Here is a 17,151-nt window from a genome sequence, read left to right as displayed (position 1 = left end):
AGCAAATACAGGGATCCCTCAGGGTGTTCTAACCCATACTGTAGAGATTAGCAGGACATCATACACAAATAACACGACAAACCTCAAGAATACATGAAGCACGGCTCTAGGATTGTATAATTACTGAGGTTAAAAAAAAAAAAATAATATAGTGAATTTATGTGTTAATCTATTTATAGACAAATTATTTAACACACTTTCACATCAAGAGTGCTTTTTTGGCGTTATTAGAATAAAACAAGTTCAAACAAGAACCACGGCAGTTGGAGACTGCAACATCCCGCAAAGGGTAGGTCAGGGTACCTGACAAGTGCATAGCTGTGACCTTTCAGGGTAGGTCAGTATACACTAGCTATGACCATAGATCAAAGCTAGTGCATAGGTAGATCAAAGCACTCTATTGTTTTTCTGTGTTTATATGCACTTGCTCTCCTAACTCAATCTACAAGTCTGGCAGATGTGTTTTTCTTGACGACTGGTTGATTGTACTCAGTCTTTATTGGATTGTCAGATCACATTTAATCATCTTATTCCGTCTGTACGTCCTGCACTCCGCTGTGCAAACATGATATTAAAAGTTGTAAAAGATTAACATCTACCTCTGGCTTTTATAAGCAACTCAGTGTGTGTCCATCAAAGCTAAGGCGCCATGGATTAGTCCTGCTGCTGAGAGTCACGTGTCTGGATCTAAATCCAGACACCCCTGTGTGAAGTCATATACTGGAATTACCATGATAAATGTGTGTATAACGTTTAAAAATACACATTTAAAGGAGACTAGTGTTGTCATTACTGACAAAAATACTGACCTGAAATCAGCTAATGAACTCCTGTTGAGGCATTTTTGAACCTGAGGCCTCTCTGCTTCATAAAAATAAATTTGCACTGACCCAACTTCTAACTGAAAGCTATTCCTCAGTTAGTCCATAATTTGACAATAAGTCAATCTGTAGTTGCGAGCCGGTGTTTTAAATGCTGCGCAGGACGTTTTGTACTATTCCTTCTGACGTTATGCAAGCATTTCAGGAGGAGGAAAACGAGGGCAGCGCGGCGACTCCAAAAGGGTTAAATTTTTTCAGCGATTTGTTCAGACAGTCTGTGTTTTGTCTCGCTTGTCACGTCCTGAACTATAACCCTTCACATACATGAAGCGACACGGTAATGAATATCCACCTGCTGGTGTGTGTTAGACAGTAATTCATTTGTGGTAAAGTCAAAGACACAGACAGACATTTAACAAAAAAAAAACAACAACTCCCCTCGACCTCCTCGTTCACTCCTGCACAGAAACTGTGAATAAATAACAAGCTGGCGCGTTTGTAGGGATGAAAACTCACTCCACTCAGTTATTTAATGACTTTCTGGATCCTTCAGACGGACGATGCTCTTCCCAGAGTACCTCATGAGGCACACCTTGAACTTCCTGCCTGCGCTTGCTCACCAAACCCCCTCCAGCGAACCTCACTCCTCCTCCAGTTCCTCCTCAGATGATGCCAGAGCTCAACTCTGGCCAAATCCACCTCTCTCCGCTGCCCAAATCCCTCCGCCGTGGGAGAGAAAATAACGCCGAGAACCCCTGGAAATAGCACCGAAACCACCGTTCAGAAACAAGTTGCATCCCTTCTCCCGCCTCATCTGCATCCAGCATCCTTTGTCCCATTTGTTACTCAAATATTCTTTGATCAGGATTTTAAAAAATAATTTCTAAATAACATTTGGATTGCATTTATGCATTTATATTCATCGTCATTATGAATGAAATTTAAATTTGCTGGTTATGACATCATCCAATGCCAGTAAATCCAGTGATGTCAGCAGGATGAGCTTAGCCGCTGCATCCCTCCTCTTGTTTACCCCACCCCACCCCCCCACCCCGACCCCCTCCAGCGTAAATCTCTCATTCACAAATAGAGGCCAATAGAGGCTCAGCTGATGTGATGAGATTAGTTTCTTTCTCATTACAAATCAAACTCAGTTCAGCGAGACAGAAAAAAAAAAAAAAAATTCGACTCTGGCTCCTCCCCTTCTTTTTCTTGATGTCTCCACCTCCTTTTGGACTTTGGCCCCTCCCCTCCAGCTTGTGCCCGCCCACTTCTCTCCAGTCAGAGTCAGATCCAAGGACTCGCCTCTTTCACACCAGCTGCACAGGTTGTGAGGGAGGGGAGAGAGAGAGAGAGAGAGACGGGAGAGGCAGGGGAGGATATTTGCAACTGCTGGAGAGAGAGAGAGAGAGAGAAACGGAGAAGATAAAAGTTCTGCTCAGCTTTGGGGGGGTTTCCTAAGAGAAGAAGGGAGGCAGGAGTGAGAGAGAGAGGACGAGTCTTCAGGAGTGGGACTACCCAAAGTTTGGAGGTGCAGGAGGTTCCTCCAGGGAGGTTTTATTCTGGGAGTCGAGACACCCACCCCCCCTGCCCCCCAAAAGAATCCAGAACCATGGATCATCACTCCATGTCAGCAGAGGTGGAGGGGGAACCCAAGGAGAGGAAGAAGATCCAATTCGCCGTCCCCGCCGCCGCCCCCACCAACCTGGACCCTCGACAAGTGGAGATGGTGAGCAGGAGGTGGACAGATTGGCAGTTTGACCCTAAGAAGGAGAAATTAATCTTTTGCAAGTCTGAGGATTATGTTTCAGCTCAGACCTGTTTGTTTTTTTTGTGGGTTTTTTTTCTGTTCCGTTTGAAGGTTAAGCTGTATTTAAGCCCAGTTTCTGATTGGCTAATTTAGAGCAGCCCTGAAATGTCTTTATATTTGGGTATCGTACCTCTGATTTTTAAAATCCACCACGGTTTCCTCATGCAAGTGTGTGTGTGTGTGTGTGTGTGTGTCAGGTGATTTTGGTCAACGTTTGCGAAATTGTGAAGACATTTCCCTGTCTTCGCTTCCTCATGAGGTGTCTTTTTTGTCTAATTTCTATCTTCTCAACAATCTAACGCTGACGTTCAAGCCGCTATCTCACACATGAATCTGTTTTTATGCTTCCGTGACTCATCACTCACGACATTCCCTTCACGTCTCACAGGTTCCAGGTTTTAATTTTTTTTAAACTCATTGTTTGCTTTCGAACTCTCTTTGCGTGTGAGTGACCTCTTTGTTTGAGGCCACAAATTACTCAATCTGGCTTCTGCAGCAGAAAAGATATCATATGACGCTCATTACCGATGCTCATTTTTGATAGGACGGCTCTGGTCCTCGGTTCCTGACTGGAACAGAAGCTCGTGGCTCTTATTTTAGTTGATGGGAAACTGGGCCGAATCGGGGGGGACGCGTTTTGTCGAGGAGGTAGATCCAGATCCAGGCCAACTGCTGGTCTCTCCTGGGAGTTGGAAGGAGAGATCGGGTGGGGAAACCAGGAAAAGAGATGAGCTATAAGGAGGGAAGTAAGACGAATCTCTGGGGTCACCTGTTCGGGGTCAACTCCCCCAGTAGCTGCCCTTCATTCCTGGATTGGATTAAAGAGGATTTTAATCAACTCCCAGTCATTCTTTCACCTCCCAACTCGTGTTTTTCTTACTTTTCTTAGCAGATTTGAGACATTTCTCATGTGAAGTTTGTTTTGCTTCACTCTTCATTTCCTCCGTCTCTCATGCCGTCGTCTCGCTCTGATCCCCCCTTCTAAGAAACCACAGGATATTGATCTTCCACGTATAAGCCTTTCCTTTATTTAAAAATAATTCTTTTCACTTCCTTTTCTTTTTTCCGAGGCGGCCCTCGCTGCTCGGACGGTGATGGTCTATATTTAGCCGGCGTGGCCTTTACCTCCAGAGAGGCGGCGTGTGTTTAAACGTGCTCCTGTGCAGTTATTTAAACACGCTGTTGTTGGCGATGCTGAGGAATTTTTGTGTGCAGCTGAAATGGATTATGGGAAAATGAAGGGCGCTTAGGGGCGGGATGTGTTTATGTGTGTTTAATTGCAGATATCATCTCCCGGATGGTTGGTGGGTGTCCCCCGTGGGGGGCCGTGTGGGTGGGCGGGGTCAATGGTAATGAGATTCAATTCTTCCATTTCCCCTCGCGCCGCAATTACAGTCGCCCGCGAGTCCATCGCCGCTAATGAGTCGTAATAAACAAACCGTCTCTCTAAACCGGTCCTTAAAATCCTCCGTAAGATTTATACACGACAGACTCTTGTTACTATGGAGACAGGCTGCACAACAACATCGACAAAAGGCCCCCTAACCCTATAGAAGGGCAGTTTTAATGGACGGCTCTTCATCTGATTGTCGTTTATGGGTTTGGTGTTAATGTGAGAGATGCTTCCATACCTCACTTAATAAATATTCCACACTGTGGAGCCAGACAGATTTAAAAAAAATTGTAAGATTTCCTGTCAAGACATTTTTCAGTCCTTTGTGGAAGATTTGCTTCGAGAAAATTATCATTTAAATTAAAAATATGCAAGATATATAAAAAAGTTGCTCAAATAAGACAAAATAAATAAAATAATATATATATAATATATTATATATATATATATATATATATATATATATATATATATATATATATATATATATATATATATATATATATATATAATTTTATTTATTTTTTCTTATTTGAGCAACTTTTTTTAGCATTAGTATTTAGAAGATAGGGGTATATAGATGGACTGCAAACACACCAACAACAGGCCACTAATGATAATAGTGGTATTATTTATATACAGCAGCTCAGTGATGACAGGTCATTTTTCTCATCAGGTGTGATGTGTGTGTTGTGAGTGTTTTCAAATGTCCTTGACCGGCGTTTCACTTCCTGACACGAACAAACCCTGAAGTTCAAACCAATTTACTTTATAAAGCGTTGAATGATGGAGAAAAATATCTTTTTATTCAAATGATCACCGCCAATCCGCTGACCTCACTGTGAGCAGATTTCTAATAACCTTCCTCATTGTGTTCCGTCTGTAACCCATGGCAACCTCAGTTCAAATGTTCGGTTACCAACCTACTTTCTAGTTCTGCCTTCAAACGCTTCGAGTTCTCAGACGCACATCCGTCTTTTTATGACCTCCTTCCATATTTTCCACCTGATCGGATCTCAGTTTATCTGCAGTTATGGTCTGTTTCCTCTTCAAACCTCCATAATATTTTTTTTAAATATAATCATTTGTCGCTTTAAAAACTTATCGTCTATTGTTTTAGCGGTTGTGGACGACAACAACAACACAGGGGGAAGCACATGGCTGTGTTTACCATCCCTCCCCCAACTCTCTCTCTCTCTCTCTCACACACACACACATGTGCATGCACACACACACACACACACACACACACACACACACACACACACACACACACACACACACACACATGCAAGCATCAATCCGACATACTCAATAAGCGATGTAGAGTAATGTGCATAATGGAGAGATTAGGGTCATGGTGCAGACGTCCCTGATTCCCTCCCAGCAGCCATCACTCCCTGTTTCTCCTCTCCGGACGTTGATTCTTTGAAATCACAGGAAATGCAGGACGGGATATCCAGTAGGGGGGGAGGGATTTAGATTCCCACCACCTGCCCCCCCCACACACACACACCTTCATCCCTCATCCTCCACGGTCAATCTGTGGGCGAAACGTCAAACGGCGACCTTTGATTGCGGCGTGTGTTTGTGGGTAAACACTGGCGGTCTGGGGGAGGGTCAACATGGACTCCCAGAAAGAACATCCCGTCGGATCACGCCAGGCCGTGCTCTCGGGGCGTCAGGGTGCAATGATCCTTCCTCGTCATTATGGCGGAGCGATGACGTGATCATCTGGGTGAAAATGAGACTTTATGTTCCTCCAAAACCAAATGCTTTGGTAAGAAATGGTTTGGAGTGACGGCATCAATGGGCCAGTCTTCTCCTGGTTGAGGATCTGCATTTGTTCCATCCTGTTTTTGACAACCTGTACATTCTGATTAGTCCACGACGGCAGAAACAGCTTTTCCCACAATGTTTTCTTTCAAAAACACTGAATTTGATGAGAAAACAGCTTAAAACTGGTGAAATTATTCGTTGTTCAGGCGCCAGGATTTTATTTTACTGGTGGAGAAATCTTCAAATATGTTCTGTCAGTTTGGAAAAAGACTTCAAAATTAGACGATTAATCTCATGGTGGATTTAAAACTTGGCAGGAGCAGAACAATTCGCCCGAGACTCGCCAAAGCTTTTCTCATTCAATTCAATCACATGTGTTTTAATGTCAAAATCATGACTTCATGAGAACATCAGAGGAGCGGATCCGTCCTCCTGCACACACGCGCACACACACACACACACACACACACACACACACACACACACACACTTGTGTGATGTGTACACAGTCAGGAAACATAAACACTGAGCGATCTGAGGACTGATGACAGTGTACACATTAGAGATGAAGATGCAGCGGCGGCGCCCGCCGATCATCAGGTGCTAAAAATTTACCCTCCTCTTCAGACTCCACATCCTGGTCAACAAATCCTCTGTTGTCAGTCGTGTGTCATTACGCACACACACACACACACACGCACACACGCACACACACACACACACACACACATGTCCCTTCAGGGACCATTCATTGTTAATCGAACCGAGGCAGGCTGTCGTCAGGGGATGAAGAGGAGCAGAGAATTCTGAAAAAGAGCGCTCCATCTTTTAACCTTGACTTTATCAACAATCACATTTTGGGCAGGAGGGAGAGATTAGAATGGGGGTGGGGGGGGGATAAAACATATTACCAAAAGCCATCATCTGTCATCGCTTTGAAGATCGCGACCCTGAACCTTGACCTTTGAGCCGTTTCAGGGTTTGGAACTGGACGGCGTCTCTCACTCATACAGGCTGACGTAGCCATGCTGAGTGTGTGCGTGTGTGTGTGTGTGTGTGTGTGTGGTGTGGGGGGGGGGGCGCACTGAGGCGTGACACCAAACAAATGGGATTTGGCTTGATCCTTGTTTCATCAACACAGACAAGACATGACATTATGTTATTACTGCTCTGCCGCTCATAATCTCCCCTTTTTTTTGGGGGGGGGGGCTTTTTATTTTTGTTTATGCTGGCGACATAATGAGCCCCCCACCCCCACCCCTCCCAACCAGCCCATCAACCAGGTCACACTGGGTCATACTGAATATATCTGAAGAGGAAAAACAAGTTTATGCCAAAACATCACCACAGACGCAGCACTGATATCTAGAATTTACACAATAAGACAATAAAGGCGTGTGTTTTGAGAGCTTTTATATGTCACCGCGGCGTTTATGATGTTTTGGACTCGGTTGTTTCACACATGCCTTTTGCATCCATGGAGTCGCCTCTAAGCTGCATAGCAACCGTCAACAGCCGCCCGGCTTCATGCGTGTGACGCTGCAGATGAGTAACTATGGAGCTTTGTCCTTCTGTTCAGACCCGTCTGTTGACCTCTGGAACGGCTCTTTTGTCGACCTCGCGGCGCAACGCCGCTGATCTGGAATGCACGTTTGCATCGTCGTCTCTGTGCAACCTTTGATTGGCGCCTTCCCAGTGGGGCGTTGATCCAGTTTGCGGCGGGTGGACCTCCTGTCAGTCATTGCCTCCGGTAGACGGCGTCCATCCTAACCCGTCTCTGGAACGACGTGCCTCTCAGCTAATTACCTTAATGCTGGGGGAGGAAGTGGGGGGGGTTGTGGGTATCGTTCTGCTTGTGGCTGTAATCACATCATCTCTTTGGGGGTCATCGGAGAGCCCCTCCAGATGCTACCTCCAGCCTGTCTGCTGATTCGGTTAGACACCGGTGGGGGTTAAAGGTTAAAGGGAAGGAGCGTCTCACCAACTCGACGCTGCTAATGTTTTACGCTGCAGACACAGCCTGGCTCTTGTTCAGACGTAACCTCGACCGTCTTTTGCAACAACTGGAAACTTGACAAGTGGGAGTCGCCCTGTGGATTCGCTCGGGCTGCGTCGCGTCTGAGCGATGATGACCGGATTAAAGTCACATGATAGATCCGATCGCTTTGGCCTTTGGTTGCATATTTGTCATGGAAACATTTTGGTCTGCCAGCTTTGTCAGGAAGGGGCAGGGCGGCCTGGTATTTAGAATTAAACGCTGCGTGGAGGACAAAGAGCGTTTGAGCAAAACAAAAGAGCTAAAAAGGAAACTCCTTGAATTCTTTAAACGCGTTGGCAAACAAAACAAGACGGAGATGACGTTGATTAGGGCTGCTCTACGTCTCAAAACCTGCTGGTGGGGTTAATTTATAAACAAATAAGCACAAATCTATTCAGTTTTATCAGATAAAGAAGAGACGTCCACACCTTTATCTTTATTGCCTTTATCTTGTTTTGTTTAGAGTTCAAATGGGCGAGGAGATCAGTACAATGGAGGTCCTGAAAGTCAATCCAGAGGGAAACTTTCAGGAGATTTCTGACAGTCAAGGTGAAAAAAAATCAGTTAAAAATGATCAGAATCTAAAAAAAAAGATGCAAACTGTTTGAATCTAGACGTCAGGCCTTCCCGTGTCCGGCCGTCCCTGAACGCACGGACCCTAGTTGATATTTCTGAGCGATGCGTCGGCATGCGCCTGCAGCCGGACGTCATAAGTTCAAATCAATCTCGCGCAAATCCATATCTGTTCATCCAGAGTGGGCTTATACGATGAGAGTCAGAGAAAAAAAAGCTTCCTATGGAGCTTCCTCCCCACCCCACCTCAATCAGAGAGCGCCCGGCTCATGCCGACGAATAGGATGTCCTGATTTCATGCGTTTTTATTGGACGCAGGAGACGTGAGCTGGCAGAGAAGCTGATCGGTGTTTTTCCTGGATCTCTACTTTGTGTTGAGGCCAGATCTACACCGCTGACCCCCCCCCCCCCAAGTCGCTCCATTGTTAGCGTCGGTGTGGGGCTAGAGGTTTGGAGGCGTTCTGACTCATCCCGCAGAGCCCCCCCGGGACCAGTCCGATCTAGTTTATGCTGTCCTATTGCTGCTGCTTTTTATAGACCCGACCACAAGAGCACCAGTTTAGAGGATGGCCTCTGGGGATCAGACCCACATCAGCACATCTGCACCCACGGTAACGCAGAATATATAATACTGTATGGAGCACACACATATATACATACCTCACCAGACATAAAGCATTGGTGGTATAATGGATTGGTTTATTGGCTAACAAGGTTTAAATCGATGTAGGGGCTGTGGGTTCAGGACACTGATCCACCTCAGATACCTTTTAAATGACTTTTTAATGTTGGTAACTTAAAATAAAATACAGATGCTACACTTTTACTCTCAGTTGACAAGTTATGACAAAGTCTTACAGTAACTTAGGGTCCGTCTATCTGAGGTTGCCTTTTCCAGGACAACTTTTCGTCAACTCTTGATACAACAATTCCATTTTCCTGAGCTTTCAAATGCAAAACTTGAAAGCAGCTCCTGGGTTGTTATCTTTTACGTCGTTGTCGCGTTGCCAATGTAAACACGCAAACCAGTTCCCGCTCATAACGATGACATCACAGCCCTGGCCCGACTGGCTCCAGTCTTACATGGCTGGACAAACATCTTACCAGGACTGTTTCTCCTCAGCTGCCTCAGACCAACACGCACTGGAAGATTTGCACACACATACACACACACACACACACACACACACACACACACACACACACACACACACACACACACACACACACACAATCACACCCAATAACAAATCAACACACCGCTCCATCCACTCGTTTTTGACGTATGCCAAACCTCCGGATGAAACCCTTGGAGGTTCTCCTGCAGTCGTGCACCTACGGAGCTTCTCGCTTCAACCGATAGCGGTGCAAAAACTATGGCTGAGAGATTGGGAGCATAGGGGGTGGGGGGTGGGGTATTTAGAAAGGTGGGGGTGGAGGGATAAAGCGTAGCAGGAGTAATCTCACACGCTGTGCCCCAGTGTTGGCACAGATGAGGAAGTCACATACATATTACGTAACCGCTGGAGAGCAGGGCGGTTTTAAGGCTGGAAAATCACCGGGGTCACCGTGTGCAGTCGTATCTGGCAACGCACCACCAACCCCCGTGTGTGAATGTTTGTAAAACTGAGATAAACTGCTGGAATATATTCACACAATCGACTAAATCGCACGTCCGTGTCTCTACTTCCTGTTTTATATTTAATCTGAGGTGGATTCTGGTTCAGGAGGTCGTGTCTTTGCTTTTCACAAAGTTCTCCAGGTTAAACGCCTTAAATGCTGCAGGACCCAGGTGGAGACTTGGTGCGCCCCCCCCCCCCCCTCTGGTGGTGTCCCTGAATGATCCACCTCAGGCTTCCTTGTGGGGCGAGCAGCAGGTGTCATCAGACTTGTAGGGTTCACCCAGCAGAGCCCCCAGGCCTCCACACCTGCCACATTTTAGGGGGTGGCGGGGTGGGAGAGAGAGAGAGAGAATTAGGGGGGCGTTAAAGGAAGCTCTGTTCGTGTTAGAGTTAGAAGGGGGGGAGCAGCTGAGGAAATGAAAAGACAGACAGGAAATCAAACGAATGTAAAATTCACTTACGCCGGCGTTCAGGTGATGGAGAAACGAGAAACGAGGAATGACGGATGAGCGGGTGACAGGAGGAAGCGGAGGGTCGGATGGGGGGAATTAAAGGTGTGACAGATCCTGAAGAGACAGGAAGTGAAGATTTAAATGCGTCCGGCGTCGTAAAACAAAGGCGAGAGCCTACGCTTGATGGATTTGTGTTGTGGTGTTTTGACGCCTCGCGACCCCTCCCAGCAAAACCTCTGCTTTGGCAACACGGGGGCCTCGCGGCTCGTCCGACCAGACGGGGGAACAGAACATAAACACACGTCTGCAGGAAAAGCAGCGGGACACAAAAAGAACCCGATGATGCTGTAAACAGCGGCGCCGCGGTTCACGGCACGGCCGGGGTTGGTCAGCTCCACAGAGGACACGTCCCAGCAGCTGGTTAGGACCTGTTAAGGTAGACACAAGGTAGATTTATCACAAATAGGTTTTAACCCCATTGAATTGTGGGAAAGTGAGTCAATGCATTGAGTTGAAGGTGTAGTTCATTAAAGAGATACTAGATCCTAACTTTATATTCCCAGTGCGAACGAGAGGCTAGAGATTCCCAGAAAGTCCTCCATCCTGATCCCGATTATCTTTAATTTATTCTTAGACTAACTTCTAAATGAATTTACCATTAATTCTTTAAAGAAAACAACAGAAAAAAACCCATAAAATGCTGTAATATTTCATAAAGTGTAAAAAAAATGTTAAAAAAGTGTTGTGATGAAATTTAAAAATAAATGTTGTAATAAAAAAAAAAGTATTGTAATGAAATCTAAAAAAATTGAATAAAAATGTTTAAGAAATTTGCAAAGAATTAAATAAAAAGTTTAAAAAAAATTTTTAAATTAAAACCTCCATAATTAAAACTTGTGTGAAAATGGAAATCATTTGTTTTAAATCCAGACTTAATGATCAATCGATTCATTACCTGGATTTCCCAAATATGGGATTCTCTGAGAACAGACAAGACTAAACTTTCTCCAAAGAAATTCCAAACTATATGAGCGCCGTCTGACATTCTGAACACAATTGGGGTGGGGGGTGGGGGGGTCACAGTGGGACATTTATTCCTGTGAGGACAGGAAAACGTCACTATTTGTGCTCCATCTGCGCCCGGATTGACAGCGACATGGTTCCATCCCCCTGGGGGGGGACTTAGGGTTAGGGTTAGGGTTGGGGAGGGTAATTGTTTAGTGTAAAATCCTTGTCGTGAGCGACTGCTGGTGTGTGAAGAGGTCATCCGGTGCATCAAAAGCTTTGAAGCTCTTTCCTGATCGATTAAAACTTTCTATGAAATCAAAACATTACATAACTGTGGGGTGAGGGTGGGGGGGGGGCACTCTGCAATCAGTACCATGGAGATGAATCTGTTGACCCATCATCCAACGGGGCCACTAATGAAGCCCACCCCCTCACTTTGACGACATGCATAATGAACGACGTGATGGTGTTAGCCACTTTAATTATTCACGTGTTTGTTTGTGCGTTTGTTTACAGATCCGGCGCAGGAGGCCAACACCCGCCACGCTGTTCCGAGTCGCCGATCAAACCTCTCCTGAGGATGATCAGTCCACTCACCAGGTAAAGGTGAAGTCCAGACACTTTTCCTACTCTTCTCTTCAAAGTATATGCTGCTCCTCTTCTTCACTTCACCTGTCCTTCATCTTTAAGTCACAAAAAAAAACTCAAATTCAAACTTGTATTCATTTGAAACAGAAGAATTTATTATTACCTATTAGACATGAGGAGGGACGACGCAAACATCCACCTCTGCAGCCATTGCTGCCCCTAGTGGTCAAAGATGAAACAGCAACGATGGATTAAATAGAACATTTATCAAAATTTGAAGCTGCGCATGAGAAATATAATATTTTCTGATAGATACTGCATCTTGTAAATTTTAACTGAAACCAGCCAAAAAGGTGACGCTTTGGAACCAAACTATAAATATGAATGTTGTTTTAAATTTCACTCGTGCGCCGATCAGGATTATTTCGGAGCCAATAACGTCCCTGTAGTGAGTCAACTCCGACTTTCAGCATGATAAACTTTTGAAATTGAATCTTATTTGCATGTCTAGAGATTCCAGACATTTTTCAGGAACATTGTGTTTCTTCCCAGTGGGTCGTCGGGGAGAACGGCGTGCTCAAGCCAAAACGCGTCAATCCAAACGTGTACCAGCCCCCGTCACTCAGAGGTAAGAGCGATCGGCGTGGCTTCTGCAGGTGGTGGCTGCGTGTCGTGATTCATCCCCGTGTCCTTTTAGTTCTACCGTGCTTCTCCGCAGTCAAATCGTCTCATTGCTTTTTCAAGCTTCGCTGTACAAAAAAATAAAAAAATAAAAAATTAAATAAAAAAAGAAAATGCATGTGACAGATGGGTAGCTGTCATTCTAGTTTGTCACAGTCATTCTGTGCACGCGCTTCTGTGATATGTATAGGCGTGTTGGTGTGTTTTCGCCTCTCTGGTGTGTTTGTGTGATGGAGGGAAAGGGAGAAAGAGAGAGATTAGAGTGTGACAGCTGTGAGACAGTGAGTCTAGAAAGTCTGGATGATCCTGGATTACAGTCAGTTGTGTATACAGCTGCGACACACACACACAGACACACACACACACATACGGACGTGCAAAACGCACATATAGGCCGTATAGAAACGCATCAACCTAAATTTGTAGCGCGTTTTGTTGCTGACTGCATTTTCTTTAAGGAGCAAAAATCTACTTTTAAATCCTCGTCAGCAGAGCGTCGGTTAATTGGGATTTCTGTGTGTGTGCGTGTGTGTGTGTGTGTGTGTGTGTGTGTGTGTGTGTGTGTGTGTGTGTTGCATGTCAAGAGATTACACAATGAACACAAATCTAACCAGCTCAGGGCGAAAAGGGGGGCTTCTTTAGAATAACTTCTGATGATGTCATCAGAGGGCACAGAAGGGGAGGAGCCAAGTTAGCCAAAAGTAGGAGGAGAGAGGGCGGAGTTACCGCCTAAAATAGGGTGTGAGTGGACCAATGAGAGGAAACAATCGGGATGAAGTAACGTAGATGTAAATCTGTCGCCCGTCTGTCTGTCTGTCAATGCATTTGTTAAATTGGCTTCCTGTCTATCTGGCACCTTTTCAAAATAAAAGCTGACAGTGTTGAAGCGTGGTACAACCAAAACAACATATCCCTCTATCCCCGTGTCCGTGTGTTTGTGTGACCCTCCCCTTTGCTCCTGTGTGTGTGTGTGTGTGTGTGCTGTGTGTAGCCGTGCAGAAGATGGCTGAAGCACACATGCAGAACCTGGGTGTCTACCCCCCCCTGGAAGACCCCTGTGAGGGGGAGGAAGATGAGGACGACTGGAAGAGGGAGGAGGGAGAGGACGGGTCTCCCGCCAAAGCTGCTGGTGAGAGGGAAGGTGGACCACGCTGCAGGAAGGAGCATGCTGTTGTTGTTGTTGTTGTTGTTGTTGTTGTTGATGTTGTTTGACAAAAATCTGTTTAAACCTTCTCTCCCTACAAGACGTCATAGTTTGTGATTCACCCTCCTCTTAAATGACGACAACAACGGTTCTCTTCCTGCTTTTCCCCAATGACGTCATCCGCAGAAACTAAAATAAGACGCAAAATAATAACGTAATAAACAAAAAGATAAATTATTAATATAAGTAACAAAAAAAAAAAGAATGAACATAACTTAGTGATCGCATAGGCAAAATAATTATAGAAAACTTATTGACACTGAAATTTAATATTATTTTTTCTTAATTTTAACTTTTGGTCCACCTTGAAGCTGGTGGATGGAAAGAAAAACAATAAATAAACTAGTCCAAATTAAAATAAAGTATTGAAATGTGTAAAACTGCATATAGACTTACAAGAAACTTTATGACATAGAAAAGGTTGAAGAAGAGTTTGTGAAGAGTTTGACATCATTATTTCTCTCCTCAGATCACCAAGAGACGGCGACCACTCAGCAGATTTCCAGAGAGATGACCAAGCAGATCGAAGCAGCGCAGGAGGAAGAAGAGGAAGAAGAGGAGGATGAGGATGAAAAGGAGGGAAACAAAATTAAAGAAATGACAGAGGAGAAGAGCTGGGGGAGAAAGTGAGACAGATGGAAAGAGGGAGCAGGGCAAACATTTGGAGGAAGGAATCTGAGAGAAGGGGGGAGTTCAAATCTGAGCAACTCAGAGTAAAATGATGATGCGTCGTTTTGTGGTTGTCAACATGTGGATCGCACAAGCGAGGATATCAGCGATACAAGGCATTTGCGTCACCTCCAGTGGGTGAGGCGGATTAAAGGGGAGTGTGTGTGTTGGGAGTCAGTCCTTATAAGCAGGTGAGGACTGATGTACTGACTGAGCAGCCTGCAAACCGCCCTTTATTTATGAGGAGAGTAGAGGGGCCAAAGGTTACCATGGAAACCAGTCCCCCTTTTTACCTTAATATTTCTGCACAGAGCTAAATGTTCCCTTAAAGAAGGCAAATTCCACAATAATTAGGAATGCACAGATATAAAGGGAATTTCTGGCCAGTGTTCCACCCTGTTCTCCCTTCAGTCGACGTTTAGCCCAGTGGTGAAATGTGCGTGTGCGTGTGCTGCCATCATGTGGTGAAAATTGGAACTCCACGTTCAAAGTGATACTCCAACCCAAGCTCTGTAGTTATTTTTCTTTGACTTAAATCCAGCTTTAATGCTATGTATGGCTGACATAAGGCACTCATATATTTACACTGTGTAGTGGTCTTTCTATGCAGTATTTCTCATCAAAAATGATGGGTTCTGCCATGACGATGTTGGACTCAAACTAGCTTCCTAACCCTAAGAGAGTCGTGGAAAATAAATGTACCATGGAATCCAGCAGGGCTGACTTATATTAGTTTTATCTTGCAGATAAAATTGATACCTGAGATAAAAATGTTCAGATTATATTTTAATCCTTTTTGTCCACGCAAATAAGCAGAACCGTAATTCTTCTATTTCCTTAAAAAAGTTACCCATATAAATTTCTTTATGGAAAAATAATTTTAAAAACACACCACTGTGTGCCTCCAGAATGCTAACGGTATGATCCCAGTGTTTGTTGTCGTCCCAGCTGTGACTTCCTCGCAAGTGTTAAATTCTCCTCAGTCTTTTGTGCCTTTTCATTGTAGTGGGCCTGTTTAACAAGGGAGGGGTCATTAGGGATAGTTTAGATAAAACCAACACGTGTTTTTCAACTCAACTCACCCGTATGCTAAGATTAATCTACTCTACATGAAGATGCAATATAGAGAGCAGGTTTTCTCACTTAATAAATAGTTAGAGGTGCATCTTTTGAATCTCGAGTGTACCTTAATTTTACCATCAGTATTTGAAATTACAATATCCAAAACATCCGTCTAGAGTAATTAAATCTTTAATGAAAAGCTGGATAGAGCTGCTAAAACATTTAGGGTGGAGTATCACAAACTAAAACACATCAACATGATTGTTCATGATTGTTGAAAAAGCAAATCTACCTCTAACTTGTTTGAAATACCCAACTGTTCGCACATCACGCATTTCAACTTGACTCATTACTGACATAATATTGAGAAAATAGCAAACATATGTTTGTAATTTGAAAGGATTTCCAGAAGCGTTGACTCATTGGGGATTTCTCACTGCCCACAGATTCCCATTTGTATGCGAACTCCTTTCTATTTTCATCTGTTGAATGATGAATAAGTCATGGATGTGTCATAAGTTTTCTGATCTAATGTTGTGTGTGAGTAGCTCAGGTCTGCCCTGTTTCCATTTCCAATGTAGAAGCCTGCATGAGGAGTAAAATCAGGTACTGACATCTGAAAAAACTGCACAAACTGTCTGCAATGTTTTAACCTAGTCTCTCCTGTCTTGCCATCAAAAACATCAAAATATTTTAAGTCAGCCTCGAACACGTTTTCTTATACAGATGAAGGTATTCTGTTGGATGAATAAATCTCGCTGTTTGCGGCTGTGATTTGTAAATACTGTGTGAAACTTGGGCCCAAATTGTGAGACGACTGGATGAGCAGGTTTTGTGTGTTGATACTCCACGGCCAACAATGTCCTCCCTCCTCCGCTCTCTGTGCATCTCCCTTGTCCCACCAGGTCAGAGGAGAGCCACCGTAGAACAACGTGTATGAACTCCTCTGCTTGTTCTGTCTTTATTTTAACCTTTGTTTTCCATTCTCTTGCCTCTCAATGTAAAGTGCTTGTTTTAAAGTGAGCAACAATATGATAGCAAAATAAACTGTTTTTCCTTTTCGCCTATAAAGTGTCTGTGTGTGTGTGTAATGTAAAACATTAAATGTTTTATCAAAATGAAATGTTCATTGAAAAAATTTGGAAGTTAAAATGATCAAAAGTTATTTTTAGAAGCTACACACACAATAATACATTAGAAGTGTACTCAAACTATCTTAAGAGGTGATACCAGTTCACGCCTGAGTGTATAGGTGTGTGTGACTGAGATCATTGCAATGCAAACTACTTTATCTAAGTCACCTGATAAATAAAGTTAATCACTGGGAACAGTGATCATGTTATCGGAATAAGTAAGGTAATTACAATTACAGTAAGGTAATTTTTTATATTGCAAAAAAAAGTGTTTTCTTTGCAGATACTAAAAAAAATTATATATTGCTTTGATTTAGT

General features: G+C 44.1%; 1 protein-coding gene across 3 annotated transcripts; it reads left to right on the top strand.

The window, feature by feature from the left end:
- The first annotated feature begins 2,147 nt into the window (after nucleotides 1–2,147).
- ppp1r1b (protein phosphatase 1, regulatory (inhibitor) subunit 1B) lies at nucleotides 2,148–16,771 on the top strand. 3 transcript variants are annotated; one of them, XM_068335989.1, is made up of 5 exons: nucleotides 2,148–2,550; nucleotides 12,013–12,096; nucleotides 12,637–12,712; nucleotides 13,757–13,894; nucleotides 14,439–16,771. In XM_068335989.1, the coding sequence occupies exons 1-5, from the start codon at nucleotides 2,434–2,436 to the stop codon at nucleotides 14,597–14,599; spliced, it is 576 nt and encodes a 191-aa protein (XP_068192090.1). In that variant the 5' UTR covers nucleotides 2,148–2,433; the 3' UTR covers nucleotides 14,600–16,771. The 3 variants fall into 3 exon arrangements, with proteins under 3 accessions (XP_068192090.1, XP_068192089.1, XP_068192091.1); XM_068335988.1 differs by having other exon boundaries at nucleotides 12,013–12,102; XM_068335990.1 differs by lacking the exon at nucleotides 13,757–13,894.
- The last annotated feature ends 380 nt before the right edge of the window (nucleotides 16,772–17,151 follow it).

This window comes from Antennarius striatus, chromosome 16 (genome assembly GCF_040054535.1).
Source record: "Antennarius striatus isolate MH-2024 chromosome 16, ASM4005453v1, whole genome shotgun sequence".
Classification (NCBI taxonomy): Eukaryota; Metazoa; Chordata; class Actinopteri; order Lophiiformes; family Antennariidae; genus Antennarius; species Antennarius striatus.
Note: the sequence above shows the minus strand (reverse complement) of the source record. Positions and strands in the feature narration are given on the sequence as shown.